The sequence below is a fragment of the Corvus cornix genome, chromosome 4 (assembly GCF_000738735.6).
Source record: "Corvus cornix cornix isolate S_Up_H32 chromosome 4, ASM73873v5, whole genome shotgun sequence".
Taxonomy (NCBI): Eukaryota; Metazoa; Chordata; class Aves; order Passeriformes; family Corvidae; genus Corvus; species Corvus cornix.
This window is the reverse complement of record NC_046334.1, coordinates 20,901,595-20,916,937: the sequence shown is the minus strand read 5'-3', so window position 1 is coordinate 20,916,937 and position 15,343 is coordinate 20,901,595. Positions and strand designations below refer to the sequence as shown.

At 40.4% G+C, this 15,343-nt stretch overlaps 1 protein-coding gene across 9 annotated transcripts in view; it reads right to left on the bottom strand.

The window, feature by feature from the left end:
• Positions 1-1,093: 1,093 nt before the first annotated feature.
• Positions 1,094-15,343, bottom strand: part of PDLIM5 (PDZ and LIM domain 5) — a 125,493-nt gene continuing 111,243 nt past the window's right edge. For all 9 annotated transcript variants that reach the window (XM_039550476.1, XM_039550480.1, XM_039550481.1 and 6 more), the window contains 4 exons: positions 10,616-10,796; positions 9,465-9,585; positions 5,167-5,282; positions 1,094-4,538 (listed from right to left, as the gene is read on the bottom strand). In XM_039550476.1, the coding sequence (XP_039406410.1) occupies positions 4,449-4,538; positions 5,167-5,282; positions 9,465-9,585; positions 10,616-10,796 (508 nt within the window). In that variant the 3' untranslated portion in view covers positions 1,094-4,448. The remainder of the gene's footprint in view (positions 4,539-5,166; positions 5,283-9,464; positions 9,586-10,615; positions 10,797-15,343) is intronic.

Sequence of the window (15,343 nt, the reverse complement as noted above, 5' to 3'; positions counted from 1 at the left end):
GTGTAAATAAAGGTAGAAAACAACAGTGCATTTGCCTGGTTAAGAGATGCTCAGCTAAGGGGATTCTTACCAGACTGGTATTATCATGAAGGAATTGGCCATGTTAGAGCAGACGTTTAAGTGTCCCGCAGTGAAAACAGAGACTGCTGCAGGCCAAGGCTACGTAAAGTACCAGACAATGCTTGCCAGAGCAGGCTGCATTTCCTCGGACAGTGTCAACTTAGGAAAAATATTAAACCTTTCCAGACAAACAGTGCAAAGTATTCTGGATGGGCAGCAGAATGGAGTAAGGATAGCAAATAAACAGTAATTGGCCAAAGTAAGTTTTACATTGTTACATATTCTACAGTGTTCAACATGGTATTTACATCTTTCCATCCACCTCGAGAAAAGATGAAGAATCAGAGACTCACCGAGGTTGGAAGGGACCTTGACTAGTCCAAGGGCTGTGTCCAGTCGGGTTTTGAGTACCTTCCTGTATAGAGACTCCACAATCTCTCTGGGCAACCTGTGCCAATGTCTGACCATCCTCACAGTTGAGGTATCACTACATACCAAGCCTGGCTCTGTTTCCTTGACTCCCCAATCAAGGTATTCATATACATTGATGAGATTCCCCCTGAGTCCCCTCTTGTCCTGGCTGAGCAGTCCCAGCTCTCTCAGCCTCTCCTTGTATGACAAATGCTCCATGCCCCTTACCATCTTCCTGGCTCTTTACTCCAGTATGGCCATGTCTCTGGTACTGGTGAGACCAGCACTGGACTCAGCTCTCCAGATGGGTCTCATCAAGGCTGAGCAGAGAAGGATCACCTTCTCCCATCTGCTGGCAATGCTCTGCCCTAATGGACCCCAGGAGGCCAGTGGTCTTCCTTGTCACAGAGGAGTTATCACTGGCTCATGGTCACCTCGGTGTCACCAGGACCCCCTGGTCCTTCCCTATAAAACAAAGCGCCATTCTAAAAAAACCACAAGACCTGAAGAATGAGCAGCTCAAATGCTATCTATTGCTGTGTACAATCATGGCTTTCCTTTACTGACTATGATTCAGGAAAAGAAAATATCCAACAACCACAAAATAAGTGAGGACAGAGAATTTCAAGTTTTGAGTAGGGTTTATTTGCTTGTTATGTTTTTCAATTATAATTACACTTGCAAACGTGAACAGCCAAAATTTAATGCCAGAGATTATTAAACACAAGCAAAGAAATCACCAGGATTTAACAGCTGGTAGTTTAGCATAAAACAGTGTTTGAAAAGTAGCTCACATGGCTAGATGATGCAAGTAGCTCTGTGAAGAAACAAGTACACAATTAACAGACCAACACACACTGAACCACAACTCAACTCCTCCTTTTAAGTTGATTGAATTGTTATATTAAGCATTTATATTTACATGTAATCCTGAATTATTTCATTACAACATAGTGAAACTGTCATCATGGATCAATTATTCACTTATAAAGACATTCTACCTTCAAACAGGGTTAAGCCAAATTCTCTCACAGGCAGTTTTGAAAGAAAAACAATGACTGACTGAAAATGCATGCAAAAATCTACAGTAGTTAGGTTACTAATATATCTCTCCTGACTCTGTAACATTCCCTCATAACATGAATGCTATATGTGTGCAGTTGGGAATCCCACAAAATCCCCAAATGATGATGGAATAATGCTGGGTTTTGCTATGTCAAGCCTGCATTCAAATGCACGTATATAAGTACGTCTCTCAATGCACAGGCATTCGTGTGCATGTAGAGAGAAGTATTTTTAAACACATACACTCAGACCCCAAAAGACTGTAGAGGTAAAGGCAGGCTTACAAATAAAACAAAATAATACCAGGATGAAATAGTTCTAAACAACAACAAAAATAGGTAATAAATATTCAGTGAGATATATGGCATTATTATAAAGTGCTCTACTAAAATCTCACTTATTAAAATAATGATAAAAATTATGTTCCTTTTAGTTGATTTATATAATTTGGTAAAGCCATTAAATATTCATTATCTATCAGTGACTCTATGCTTCCTTTAAAATTTTAAACAAATAGATAAAAGCAGAAATTAAAAGGCAAAGCACCTAAATGAAGCACTTCTATTGGAGCCTTTCAGGCTTTTGTCCTCAAATTCACTAACAACCACAAAATTTCAAACCCTAGAGCATACAAATCAAAAAATAAAATTCCAATTAAAATTATGAGGCTAAACAAAATTTGATTGGATTTTAAGGATAATGACAAACTGAGAAGTTTTTATCCTACATTAAAATGGCAAGGTTTGAATCACAGAAATTACTGAACAACTTTTCTTGTGCATTTCCCCCCTTTCCTCATGCATGTGCAATAAAGCTCCAGTGAAACCTAGTCTGTAGGTCCCATTTCTCCACATCCCACTTAATTCTAAAAGCAACCTGGCTTAGATGTTACTGTATCTTGTCCAGTCTGCTTCCACCCTTCTAATTTTCAGCCAAACTCACAAAAGGGTACATCTACAAGAGTGTAAACATCTTCAACAGCTTTATACCGTACCACCAAATTTCTTCTTATTTACCAACATTCACCAAATTTACCAAATTTCTTCTGTACCACTGGAAGTTAAAAAAGAAATGTGGTAATATTGAAAAAAAACCCAACTTCAGGAAATAAAGTGAAACAGTCCCACAATGTGAACCTGTCTCACTGAATTAATAAAAAGCCAAATATCTTTTCATATCTCAGTACAGTAATTTTGGTTTTCTTTCCTCCTCTTTTGTTGATGTTCCTCATTACAATTGCTTTACTCAACCATGGTAAATTTTTGTGACTTCTTTATCCATGGTTTTATGGATAAAACTATCCTTTGAATCAGTAAAAAAACCCCACAACAACAAAACCAGTAAATGGTTATGTTTAATGTCTCCTAGAAAGAGCACTAAAGACTAACAATTCAGCTCTGACACCCCAGTTGAATCAAACAGCATGTAAATTCAGTTGCCTTCAGGAATCTGCTCTGGTCCCAAGAGAGCCCCCTTCTCTGTTGTGCAATTCTTTGAAGCGAAATTCACCCTGTGCAGAGGGCCACCACCTCCTCCCTGCCTGCCTGCAATTGCTCCAGACCAGTTAAGCCCTAATTTGAGGCTAAGGGGGACTGAGCTGGTGCACTGGTCTTGCGCTGCCTCTCTGTGCAAACGTGAAATTCTTATCAAGCCACAGAATTGGCTGATTTGGCTCGCAGTAAATGCATAATGACAGCATTGTCTCTCTGGTCCCTTGCAAGATCTGAGAGATACTGAGCTGCTTAAACCACTGTAGTATTATTTAACAATACATTCCCTACAGCTGGAAGAAAAGAGAAAAAATAAAACCTAAACTAATTAAAGTCCTAACAGCTGAGCAAGAAAGTTAAGTTTTCAGTACGCTACCTGGCACACCACCAATATACATATTCATGAGCTACATGGTAAAGAATGTACTGAGAAAAAAACCAGTGTCCTCAGTTGCACTTCAGCAGCTTCCCTCATTCAACACCAGAATCTCACATTCTGGATACAAAACACTGTTACCTGCAGATTCAGCACAATTTCCCCTTTCCAAGGCACTTAAAGCTACCTAAAACCTGAACTGCAAACAGAAGAGTTGAAATCCCGGCTCCCTTAAGATTCGATCTGACATTTTCACCCTATCAAACACACCCTCAGCAGCAGGGGGTTTTGGCTAGTGTTCTGGTAGCACGTGAGTTACAGAAAAGTATCCCATTTATGTTTTCTTTTAAGTGGCATCTTCTAAACTATTCTTTTTCACCAGCATAGCAACATGCTATGTAAATGCTTTGTAAAAATCTCTGTCCTCTGCAAACCCATCAGAAATTTAACTGCAAAGGCACAGGTACATGTAATTGTGTAGGAGGCTATATGCACATAAGATAGATTTAAAAAATCTAAAATTAGATTATATTTTAAAAAATTATATTTGGAACTCTATATTTTGTGTAATCTTGTCTTTGAGTTCCTTTTAATGGAGTTTAGCTGCAATACTTCTGGACACACTTTAAAAACATCACTGAAATAAAGTGATCTGGATTGCGGAATCCAATCTCCTTTTATTTGCTGAATAGCAGCAAGACCAAGACTTTTAATAGCAGGTATTTATTTTTATAGATACTTCACTTCTCATAATGAAAGAGATATAAATGTGGTCATAAAATCATGAAACACAGTAATGTGCAAAGTGTAGAGATAAAGACACTAATTGTTTGGCTTGGGTGCAATTCCTAATACCTTTCTTTTTACGAAGCAGAACTGTAAATGATAAATGCTCTGAAAAATTAGTGTACAATCCCTTCTGCAAGTTTCCACATCTCTCTCCCATTTTAGAAAAATTGTATATAAATAATTTTAACCAATTATTGAGTATGGACATTTTAACCTTTCTGCTCAGTACATTTGTTACACAAGATGAGCTCCAAGCATCAGATGTTGATAGAGTGGGCATGTTTCTTGCACAGTGGCTTGTCCTTCTTGGAGAAGAAAGTCTGGCCCTCCAAACTGTCATTACATACCTGAAATGGGATAAAAAAAGAAAAGAACATCCAATTCAGACGGATGAATTACGCCATAACTATTCAGAATGCCAAATCATGGTATTGCTCTATGCACAAATATATTTAAAGAGTAAGAATTATCTTTTTTTTAGGGATCCTCTTTTTATGTAATACTAGTGGTTGGTGTAAGCATAACCTTTCTTAAGACAACAGGTGTTTAAGTGGGAGCAGAGTTAGGTTCAGAATTTAAGTAAAAAACCCCAATCATTAAGACTGGGGCTTCTTTTTTTGGTTTTTTTGGTCATACAATATTAGCAAGCAATACCTTGGCTACAGTGTCCTTATGTCAAAAGCACTCTTGCTACTTTGGAAACACAGCCCATTCCCTTACAACCTTTGACACTTGCTCTGAGGAAGTAAACATCGAGGGTTAAATGCCGGGACACCAGGCTGCAGCCCAGGACACCTTCGCTCGCACGCGTGCCAAAGGCTTACAATAGCAACACACCTTCCAAATAACTGGGAAAGCACTTTTTGTTTGGGCTCAGGGGACTGAGAGAGGTTAGAGCTGTTAACTCCCATATGGGTCAGGTTAGCACGAGCACTGCTGCCAGGGCTTGTTTAAAGGTAGACCAGCTTTACTTACGGAGCATACAAAGCAAGTGTCATGCCAAGTGTGGCCCAGAGCTTCAAGAAACCTGTCCCCAGCTTCAATGGGGAATTCACAGCCATGGCACATCGTACCAAAAAGGGCATAGTAATCTGCAAAGAGATACAAACAGGTTTTAAAGCATATGCAGAAAGGTGAGGCTGACCCCTTGAGAGCTTTGCTCTTTTCTTTCACTGGCAATAGGTTCAGACTTGCTGAGGTTTATAAGACTCAGTATACTAAATAAAAAGCTCCTAGATCGAAAGACTGGGATGTTGATTTCTCCTTGCTAATTCAGTTTTCTTCCTCATTCTTTCAAGTGGGCAATGCTTCCATCTTCCCGGTGTTTCATTTCCTTGAGATCAACAGTGTGCTGGAGAGGGGGAAATGTGTGCTCCTTGCAGAGCACCCACGTGAACTCTACGTGTTCCTTACATTCTCTCCAACTCTGCTTTGAAAGCACACTCCAGCTGTTCACACTACAGACCTCCTCAGAGAGTAATGAACTCCTACCTACTTTCTGGCACAATAGTTGCCCCAGACTGCACTACTCAAAACCATGTAATCATTAGGGCTCTGTGCTAACTAGAGTCTAGAAATTTGGATCAAGTTGGAATACCTTTCTAGTCACTAGAGTTTATTACATGGCTTTTAAAAAAAACCAACAAAATGACAAAACAAATCCCCAAAACAAACAAACAAACCCTTCCTCTTCATTACTATGAAGAACAAGAAGCTCCTCCAGCAATCCCAGGGAGAAGGGACTAAAACAAATGACATTGAACCATTCATATTCCCCACCCCAAGTTGTCCGGTCTTTTTCACTTATTTCAACTCTCAAACATCCCATTCTAGGAAGCAAATGTTTTATTCCTGCAGAGACAACAGTGGCATTACTGCTATAGCATGAGAGAATTTGGGACCAGCACGCTACCACAGCAATCACGTCATGCAGCATTGTGTCTCCATAGGATGAACTACAGTCAAAGTGACAGCCATAATGAAACTTTGGACTCCATCTACCAGTTAACAGAGTGTTACTACCATAATAACACTCTGACAGGGAAATTGATGCCAGGGGTTGTTTTCAAAGGAGAATTATAAGGGGTGGGAAGCGGAGTAGAAGTGGATTTCGTTTCTCACCTAGACTATACAGACCTGCTGAAGCTCTAATGCTTACTACAACAGAGCCCACAGAAGATCATCGGATGTGTCAAGCCCAAGAGAAAAGTCCTGGTTTTGTTTAGTAAGACAGCGTTTTGTGTGATGACCTCCCTCAAAATGCATCCTCGTAGAAGATATCTCAACAGGATGGGGAACACAAGTGCTCTGGAATTGCAAAGCCCTCGATGGCTGCCAGTGGCAAGAAACTGTTTCACCGATCACCTCCATGCTACTGGAATGAATTTTTAAGTGTTTAAGAAGAAAGACAATAAAAACATCAAATGGTACAACAGAACTGTGCAAAACCCCTGAAGGACACAGTCTCATGACCATACTCTTTCAGCCCTTTGCATTTGTGATCATACAGAATCTTACCGATATTTTCCTGGTGCTGGCAGTTAAAACCTTCTGTAAGTTGGCCTGTGGTTGTGTTGATAAGTTTATTGGCTTTTCTTCTGAAGAAAGGGCAGTAGATAAGGCAGAATGAAGGGCATCAGCTTTCTTTTGCATGCTTGAATTGCGATACCACAGAAGCCTTCCAAGGCAGACTTCTTACATAGTCACATATCAGTACTTCCTGCACACAGCACTTTCAAAACTAGGCTACTAACTCTGCACTTCAAAAAAGTTCAAAGTTGTAGATATCTGGACTTTTAATTCAATTTTAGCCTCAACATCTAAACCCAGAACATTCTGCAGATTAAACCCCTTTTAATACTAATAGCTGCTGCTGTTGTAATTTCAAGTAGAGATTTAAAATTAGAACTCTCCTTTGCACTAGGAAGAAGGAAAGTTGGCAATGACATTTACTCCTTATTTCTTTAAAATTAGTCATAGACTCAAAACTCCAGCTGGACTGAAAGTCTTTGAAAAATTAATATAACTCAAATTAACATCTAGTTAGCGAGCCAGAGCCATTACAAAGTATCACTGCCAATAACACCTCACAGATTGTGTCTGCACTAACTTGTGCTAGCAACTTTCTATCTCAGAAATAAACTTTGCAAGAAGTGTAGTATACTTGATATCTTACCACAGCTTTTCCTGCTCACAGTATAGAAAAAGGCACATTTTGCACAGGAATTGTAAAAGTAGCACAAATCAATGCACTGCACAACATGTGGGTCATTTGGTGGCAGGAACAAGAATTGAACCTTAAGAGAACAAAGCCTGTCATGAGCTTTCCACCCAAAGGAGAGTTATTGATTCCTCCAGTACTATTTTTGAACCATCAAATGGTTCCAAGATTAGGGGTTTCTCCTTGCTTCAGGATGAAATTTCACCGTGCTGTCACACTGGAGGATGCTGCTTGTATACGCATTTCCTCTGCTGCTCCACAAATTCAATAGAAGCAACACCCTACCCTACTTGTGTCACCAAGTTAGCAATAACCTACTGTGCCCTTTTGTATCTGCCAACACCTCATTAAAGCAGCTGTGACAAGAGGGATTTTGGATAAATTGGCCTCCTTCCCTCATGCTTACAGTACCTAACACTCTCCATGGCACCCACTGTGAGTAACTCTGGGATCAGTTCAGAGGGAAATCTTAGCTTCTAAGAGGTCATTAGAATTTCGTGCTAAATCTTTTCTGGTCAATCCATTTCCACATCTAGTGAAACTGAAATGTTCCTAAGAATAGAAGGAAAACCATAACAAGGGTCCAACTGACAGTTCCAACACAGCATGCACTGTGGAAACAGGTAATTTTGATATAAGTTTGTCTCTTTTCCATTTTGTGGGAATTGTTTTACAAATTGTTTATTTTTTCCTAGCTCAGAGGGGCACATGGAAAATTTTAAGCAAACTAGAAAACCAACTTAAATAAAAACTGTTCATAATAATAATAGGTTGACAAAAAGCTCAAGACAACCTGGCAATGTGCACTCACAGCCCAGAAAGCCAACTGTATCCTGGGCTACACCACAAGAGGAGTGGCCAGCAGGTGAGGGAGGGATTCTGAACCATCTACTCTGCTCTCCTGAAACTCTACTGGAAGTCCTGCATCCAGCAATGGGGCTCCCGAGATGGGATGGGTGAGGACCTGCTGGAGCAAGTCCAGAAAAGGTCACAAAGATGCTCAGAGGGCTGGATCTCCTCTCCTTTGAGGAAAGTCTTAAGAGTGTTATGGTTGTTCAGCCTGAAGAGAAGGCTCCAGGCAGACCTTACAGCACCTTCCAGTACCTGAAGGGGGCCTACAGGAAAGCTGGAGAGGGACTTTTTACCAGGACATGTAGTGACAGGACAAGGGGAAATGGCTTTAAACTGAAAGAGTACATTTATATCAGATAATAGGAAGACTTTTTTTTACTGTGAGGGTGGTGAGGCACTGGAACAGGTTTCCCAGAGCAGCTGTGGATTCCCCATTCCTGGAAATGTTCATGGCCAGCTGGATGGGGTTTTGAGCAACATGGTCTAGTGGAAGGCATCCCTGCCCATGGCAGGGGGGATGGAACTAGATGATCTTTAAGGTCCCTTCCAACCCAAACTATTCTATGATTCTATACAAAATGTTATGATGAGCTGGAGTGCTAAAAACCAAACCAGAAATGCTCTGAACTTCTAAGCCACATCATTCACATAATATTGCTCACCAGCATTTCAAGTGCTGTAATTGTATCACTGTATTTTTCCCCTGACGGTTTTTTTTATCCTTGATCCTGCAAAAAACAACCTGGACAGACTGCTTACTCTTGGAAGTCCCTCAGGCTGTGAATAAGGCTTTTCAGAGAAAAACATATTACTCCACTGGCATTTGCTCATGTTTGGTAAATAAGCAGATTTAGGTAAACTTCAGATTATTTTAAAGCCAAGCAGAAAGTCACCCTAAAACTAACACTTTGATGTATCACTGATACTACAGCTGAGGACTTAATAGGAATAGGTAAATTCAGTGACAAGAAGCCTGCTGCTGCTGAAGCTGATGAAGAAATCCTCACCAACTCCTCCTGCTGCAAACTTAAAGTGTCTACAGCAGCTGTTGTTGCTTTGAATTGACATACCAAAGTTACATGAAATTGCTGGGGCACTTCTAATGTGAAGCTTGAGAAAAGGGAATTATTTTTTTCCCCAACCTTGCTGAGCTCTGCTCTCCTGCACAGCTGCAGTAAACTTTGGTTTTGCTGCTTCTTACCCGTCTCACAGTAGGGATCACCATCTTCTAAGTGAAAGACATTATTGCGGATGGGGTTATGACAGGCCACACACACGAAGCAGGAAACGTGCCAAGTTTGTTTCAAAGCATTTATTACTTCCTGTGGGGATTAGAAAAAAGTGTGAGGAACACATTATTTCGATGTGATGACTAGATTGTGGTAGCCATGCCTCCACACTTGATTCATTTCAAGAATACTTCGTTTCCTACTGCTACGTTGAAAGTGGGTTGTGCACGCAAGTTCTGCGATGTTAAACTTAATGAGGTGCTTTATTTATGGTACATCTCCTTATTTTTCATGAGCAATCCTTTGGGGTTTTTGGAAGGTTTGACATAGAGTTGGACAGATTTTAACAACTCATTTGTTCACATTCTTAATTTTAATCAACATCTCACCCATAATGGTCCCCTGAAATAAGAAAAGCAGCATCCCTGCCTTCTCCTGAAGTCTGTGAAGAGTTAATCCGAAGACATCACACAGAAAATCACGATTGCTTGTGTTGTTTTGGAAGATGCTATAGTGCCAAATATGACTTGAGAATTGTGCTGCCAGAGGCCTGCATGACCCCAGTTACACAAGAATGCAGACATATTGCTGTCTGCAGTGAAACAGCAGCCAATCAGCTGGCAGGCTCAAATGAGCCATATCAGTGCCGAGTAGGATAACTCGTCTTTCCATCTACATTGACGCTGGGAATATTTCAGTACTTCACATCTAGCCAAACAGTGTGTTCTTAATGCTCAGCTCACCTAAGGAGGATTATTTCTTTTTACTTCCCTCCCCCACTTCCCCCTTCATTCCCATTCCCAGTAAAAAGCTGCCAATTTAAAGTATTTTGCTCAAGAAAATTTGGTATTCGCAACAGCTACAGAACAGCTTCACAAAAACAGGAGCTGAGCTTGGAAGAGCCAAGGAAACTACAACACCTTTTCTCAAAGAGATTGAAAAGGTTCAACATTAGAAGATCCAAAGCCATATTTTGTATGTGATGGGAGCTGAAAAGGTGTGTCAAGAGTATGTTTGAAAGAACGCAGACTGGGTCAGGTAAAATGGAATTTCATTGCAGAGAAGCACTGAACACTGTGATTATTGTTCCCACCAAGAAACAGGCCGCTTGCTGGTCACTTACCCCAAGGATCTTCCTCTGGCACTTTGAACACTCAGGGGCAAAGAACTTCTCATAGCAGACCTCACAATACAGCATCCCTTTCTCTTCCACAAATCCAATGTAAGCCATGGAGGTTTTGCAGTGAGCACAATTAAACTCCTCTGGATGCCATGACTTTCCCAAAGCCACCAAGAAGGGTCCTCTGATTAGAAAGAAGAGATACTGTCAGCAAATGCACCTGGACTGGCTCCTGCAAAAGCTGTTAATAGACTTACCTGCAATAGCTCTGTGCCATTACTACACTGTTCACACACACTGCTCCATCCCTCTTTCTTCCTACAGGCCCTAAGAAAGCTCTGAGCGTTGACTGCATCCATCTCCACGGAACGATCTCCTCGAAACGTCTGCTCACAATAAACACTAATTCTTTTCACTTCACTGCATTTCAGAAATTTTGTTTAGAACTACATTAAATGCAGCACTGAAGTATCTGCTAGGGAAGGGAAGAAGGATGTTTCCCATGTTCCCAATTCCATCTACTGCAAAGAGATATTTGACTCAGCGACATGATCAACTCTCCTATAGTCTGCATTCATATTGAGACTACAAATATTAGTAGACTTGACCCCACTAGGAGCAGATAACATCAGCTTCTTCTGAGACAAAAATTCAATCACTGTCCCTATTCAACAAGTTTCTTACAGGATAACCCATTCTAGTTATAGGACGAACTTTTTTGTATTAAAAAAGGTAAATTTTTTCCTAAACACACTTTGTCTATCATTTGCAAATGCAAAATAACAATGCTTTTAATAGCATTTGTCTGGTTAATGCAATGCAGCTAATAGAAAAGAAATTCATCCATTTCTCAGTCAACAAGAACTTCTCAGTTCGTAACTCATGAATCCCAGTTATATATCATTGTCCCTATATTTATCTAAAATATATTCAGCATGTTAATTTCTTTAGTGAACACATTTACTTTAAAGAGGTGCCTCCAAGGTCCCACCAACACTCAACCTTCCAGAATTTAGGTTTGAAATGAACTTTGTGGTTCATCTCCCTCACCAGATTTCCTGTTTTTGCAATACCAATAAAGATGTAATTCTTTCAAGCAGTGCTTCATTTCTTTTTTTTCCTGATCTAATACTGCAATGAAAAAAAACCTGAAAGGTACTAATATGACAACCTGCTTCTAAATACTTTTTTCGAAACCAAGTAAGCTACAAGAACATTTTTGTGTAAGATTTTCATATGAACAAAGCAAGAGCAATAAAGAAAAAAACCCAAACGAACAAGAAAAAACCCAAACAAACCCCCCAAATCTCCCTTGAAATTTGATTATGTAGACTCTAAAATGGAAATATAAGTGGGCTGAGGACAGAGGGCAACTTAATTAAGGATAGAGGGTGAAGACTTTAATTTCTCTTCTACATTTTCTCTGGCGACGCTATGTATTTTCAGCAGGATGAGAAGTCAAAGACAAGGGACTCAAACAGATTTAGGATAACCCAAAGACCTCGTAAAATGATAAACATATTTAATCTGGGCCAGTTTCTTCTATTCACCTCTGCTTATTGGAGGGAACGCAGTGAAAAAGGGCTCCTGAAGGGAAGCCTGTAGCTCTTTAAGGAGGGAGCTGGGGCTGAGCGCAGCTCTCCGGCCCCCGCTCCCAGCGGATGCCTGAGCAGTGCAAACACTGACCTAACCCGATACCCTCCCACTGCTCTACAAGCACCTTCTTACATCAATGCCCTTTCAGTTATGTACTGATCAAACAATACAAGCCCTTATGTACAACAAAGTGCCCTCAGAGCGCCGTGTCAGCACAGGCTAATTTAACAGATTCATTAACACGGGGCTGACACTAAAGACGCTCTCCCAGCTCCAGGTAGGATTGAGTTTCTGGCCATCTGCACTGAAATGATGGCTCAGTTAGCTCTGTAGTGGGAAGTAAGCATGCTAGCAACAGGAGGAGAAGGAATTTTTACATCTGCTGCGTTTAGCTCTCCAGAGTTTACAGCCCCGACATGTTGAGGTCAGCCATTCAGGACAGTGCGCAGGAACACAGACAGACCGGGAACAGTCTGAGAGTGCACCTACGGAGTTCCTTTCCCAAAGCCTCCAGACAGCTGGGGCTGTGCCCTGCACAATGTCTACGAGGTGTTCCATTAGTGGACTGGCTCCCTGTGCACACATGTCCAGAAGAACACTTTCTAAATACTATTTTACTTTCAATCAGGCCGCAGTTTAAACATGTCAAGCTGATACTGCAGCTTAATGATACCTGCAACTTAAAAGCTGCCCCAAAGCCCATGGGAAAAAAAAAAGAGGAAAAAAAACCACCTGCCATGTAAAATACACTAAAACATGATATTCAGAACTTGGAGGTGTTCCCAGACTCTGCATAATTTTGCCATCAAAATGATAGCTTCCAGTAATGAAAGGTATTTATTTCCTCTATTAATTTGAAAAGAACTTTAAAGTCCCAACTTGAGTAAGGGGGCAGGATGCCCACACTCATGCAAGGTGACAGGAAGGAGCTGGGGGGATACTGCGCTAGGAAGATGGCTGTAGATGGTTTTGTCCTTCCTTCCTTCACCATTTAAAAACAAAACCAATAAAAATCCCACATGCCTCTGTCAACTAGAACATATTTGTAAAAGTAGTGCTAAAAACCCACTTTCCTACTGTCCAAATGGAATATGGCATGACCCAGCTGGCAACAGTTGGCTATGAATGTGCCTCTACCCCGGGCTACTCTGACATGCTGAGCATTTCTTAACAAATTTCTGGCATCGCCACCTGGGCCACATGAATGGAACTCAGAGATGAAAATCAACTAGTAATTTTTTTTTTTTTGAAAGAGATTCTGATTGATTTACAAGAGTATTTGTAGAATCTTATGCTCCAAAGGATCACCAGGTACATAATTTTAGTAGTCACCTCAAACATCTGGATTCTGCATGTAACAATGAGATTGGGGCAAACTGAAAGGAGAAGTAAGCAACATACAGGGAATATAAGTGCAATTTCAATGACTTAACACTTGTAACTGAATATAACTTCTTCAGTATGGTTGTGATATATTATATTAGTAGGCCAATAATTTAGTTCCTCATGTGGCTTGTACTGTGATAGCAAGTGGTGGTAGAGAGATCAAAAAGGATTTGCACATCTGCTAGGAAGGCCAATCACTTCACAGTTAACCATACAGCAGTTCTACATTCTTCGAAGTTTCTTCTTCTCCTGGCTGAAAATGCCACAGTATACAATTTGTGTATAGGAGGTGCTGAAGGGAAGCACTGTTTGTACTTTTTCCCTTTTGCCTTTAAAAACAATTAAGCTTTATGAAAAGGTGACAAAGCCAAATCATCATTCAGAGCAGACATGCCAAAGAATATGTTCTCAATGGTGATCCAGGGAAAACACATTTGGACTTCAAAGGAAGAGCCAACTCTGCAATGCAGAACTTGGTATGGCTGTCTGGGAACCAGAAGTCTTCATCAGGAAATGCCAGAAGTCTGCCAGACCGTCACAGCAAGTAGATCAAGAGAAATTTAGTTTGCCTCCAGCTTTGATTCTTTTAGACATGGAAAGAAAAGCTCACTTAATGAAGCTTTGGAAAAAACTGGAACCTTCAGACAATCACTGTGTGAATAATTGAAGATATATTAAAAAGTTATAAGTGTCTCTAAGAAAGGTTTTGGCTCAACCAGCCATGGTTACTCTATGCCTGAGTGTAAAGTAACCAACTCCAGAATGCATTTTGGCTTCAAAACAGATGTACAATGCAATGTCACTTGATCCTCCTCCTACCTTTTCATAGATAAAGCTATCACTGAGGGCATGAAGTGTAGTAATGCTAAAACTTGAATTCAAAATGCCATCGCAGTCTTCCAAATCCACTGTATGCTGTGAACATGAGGCATATTTGGCATTGATTAATGCACATCAACTTATCCTCAGAACACTCGCTTTTAATTATTGAGTAGGCATTTAACATATGAAGAAATATAAGGATTTAAACACCACCAGCAAATTACAAAGAAGTCAGATGTGGCTACCAATTACTATTCATGAAAAGGTGTCACTTACAATAGATGACAATGGCTTAAGCAGAGTCAAGTGGGGCTCTGCAGTTTGTCCTCACATATCCACTAAGGAGTAAATGCTGCTCCACAGACCAACACACTGCCCTACTTAGAGGGCAGCAGCTCATCTCTTTTTTTAATGGGGATCAAAACAAGGAAGTGGGAGTAGCAGAAAGTGATTTAAGGGCCAAGAGAAGAGGGAAACTGCTCAGGACTGAGACCCCACAGCACAGAGCACCAGCACACCCTGATAAATCACAGCTGCTGTAAAACGCAGTGAAGACTCTTGTATGAAAGATGCAGCTTATAGTGCACTTTGTGTTTGGTTTAAAACTAAAATAACACTACAAAAAAGAAAGTGAGTGGTTTCTTCTGTGTTATTTTCTAGACACAAATCCAAAGCCCAGAGAACAAGGACAGAATACTAAAGACAGACAGAATTATTATATAGGCCAAACTGTTCAAGGAATCAGATGAATCTCATCCCAAAAATACGTACACCTTTTTTGATATTAATCTTTGATTTTGCAATGAAGCAAAAAAATTGGATTAAGATGCATAGGTGCACCTGTGCTGGGAATTGGTGTAAGTATTTTCTATTGCTTCAAGAGAATTAGGTTCATATATTTTTATTTCCTTGATGTATACAGTGGAA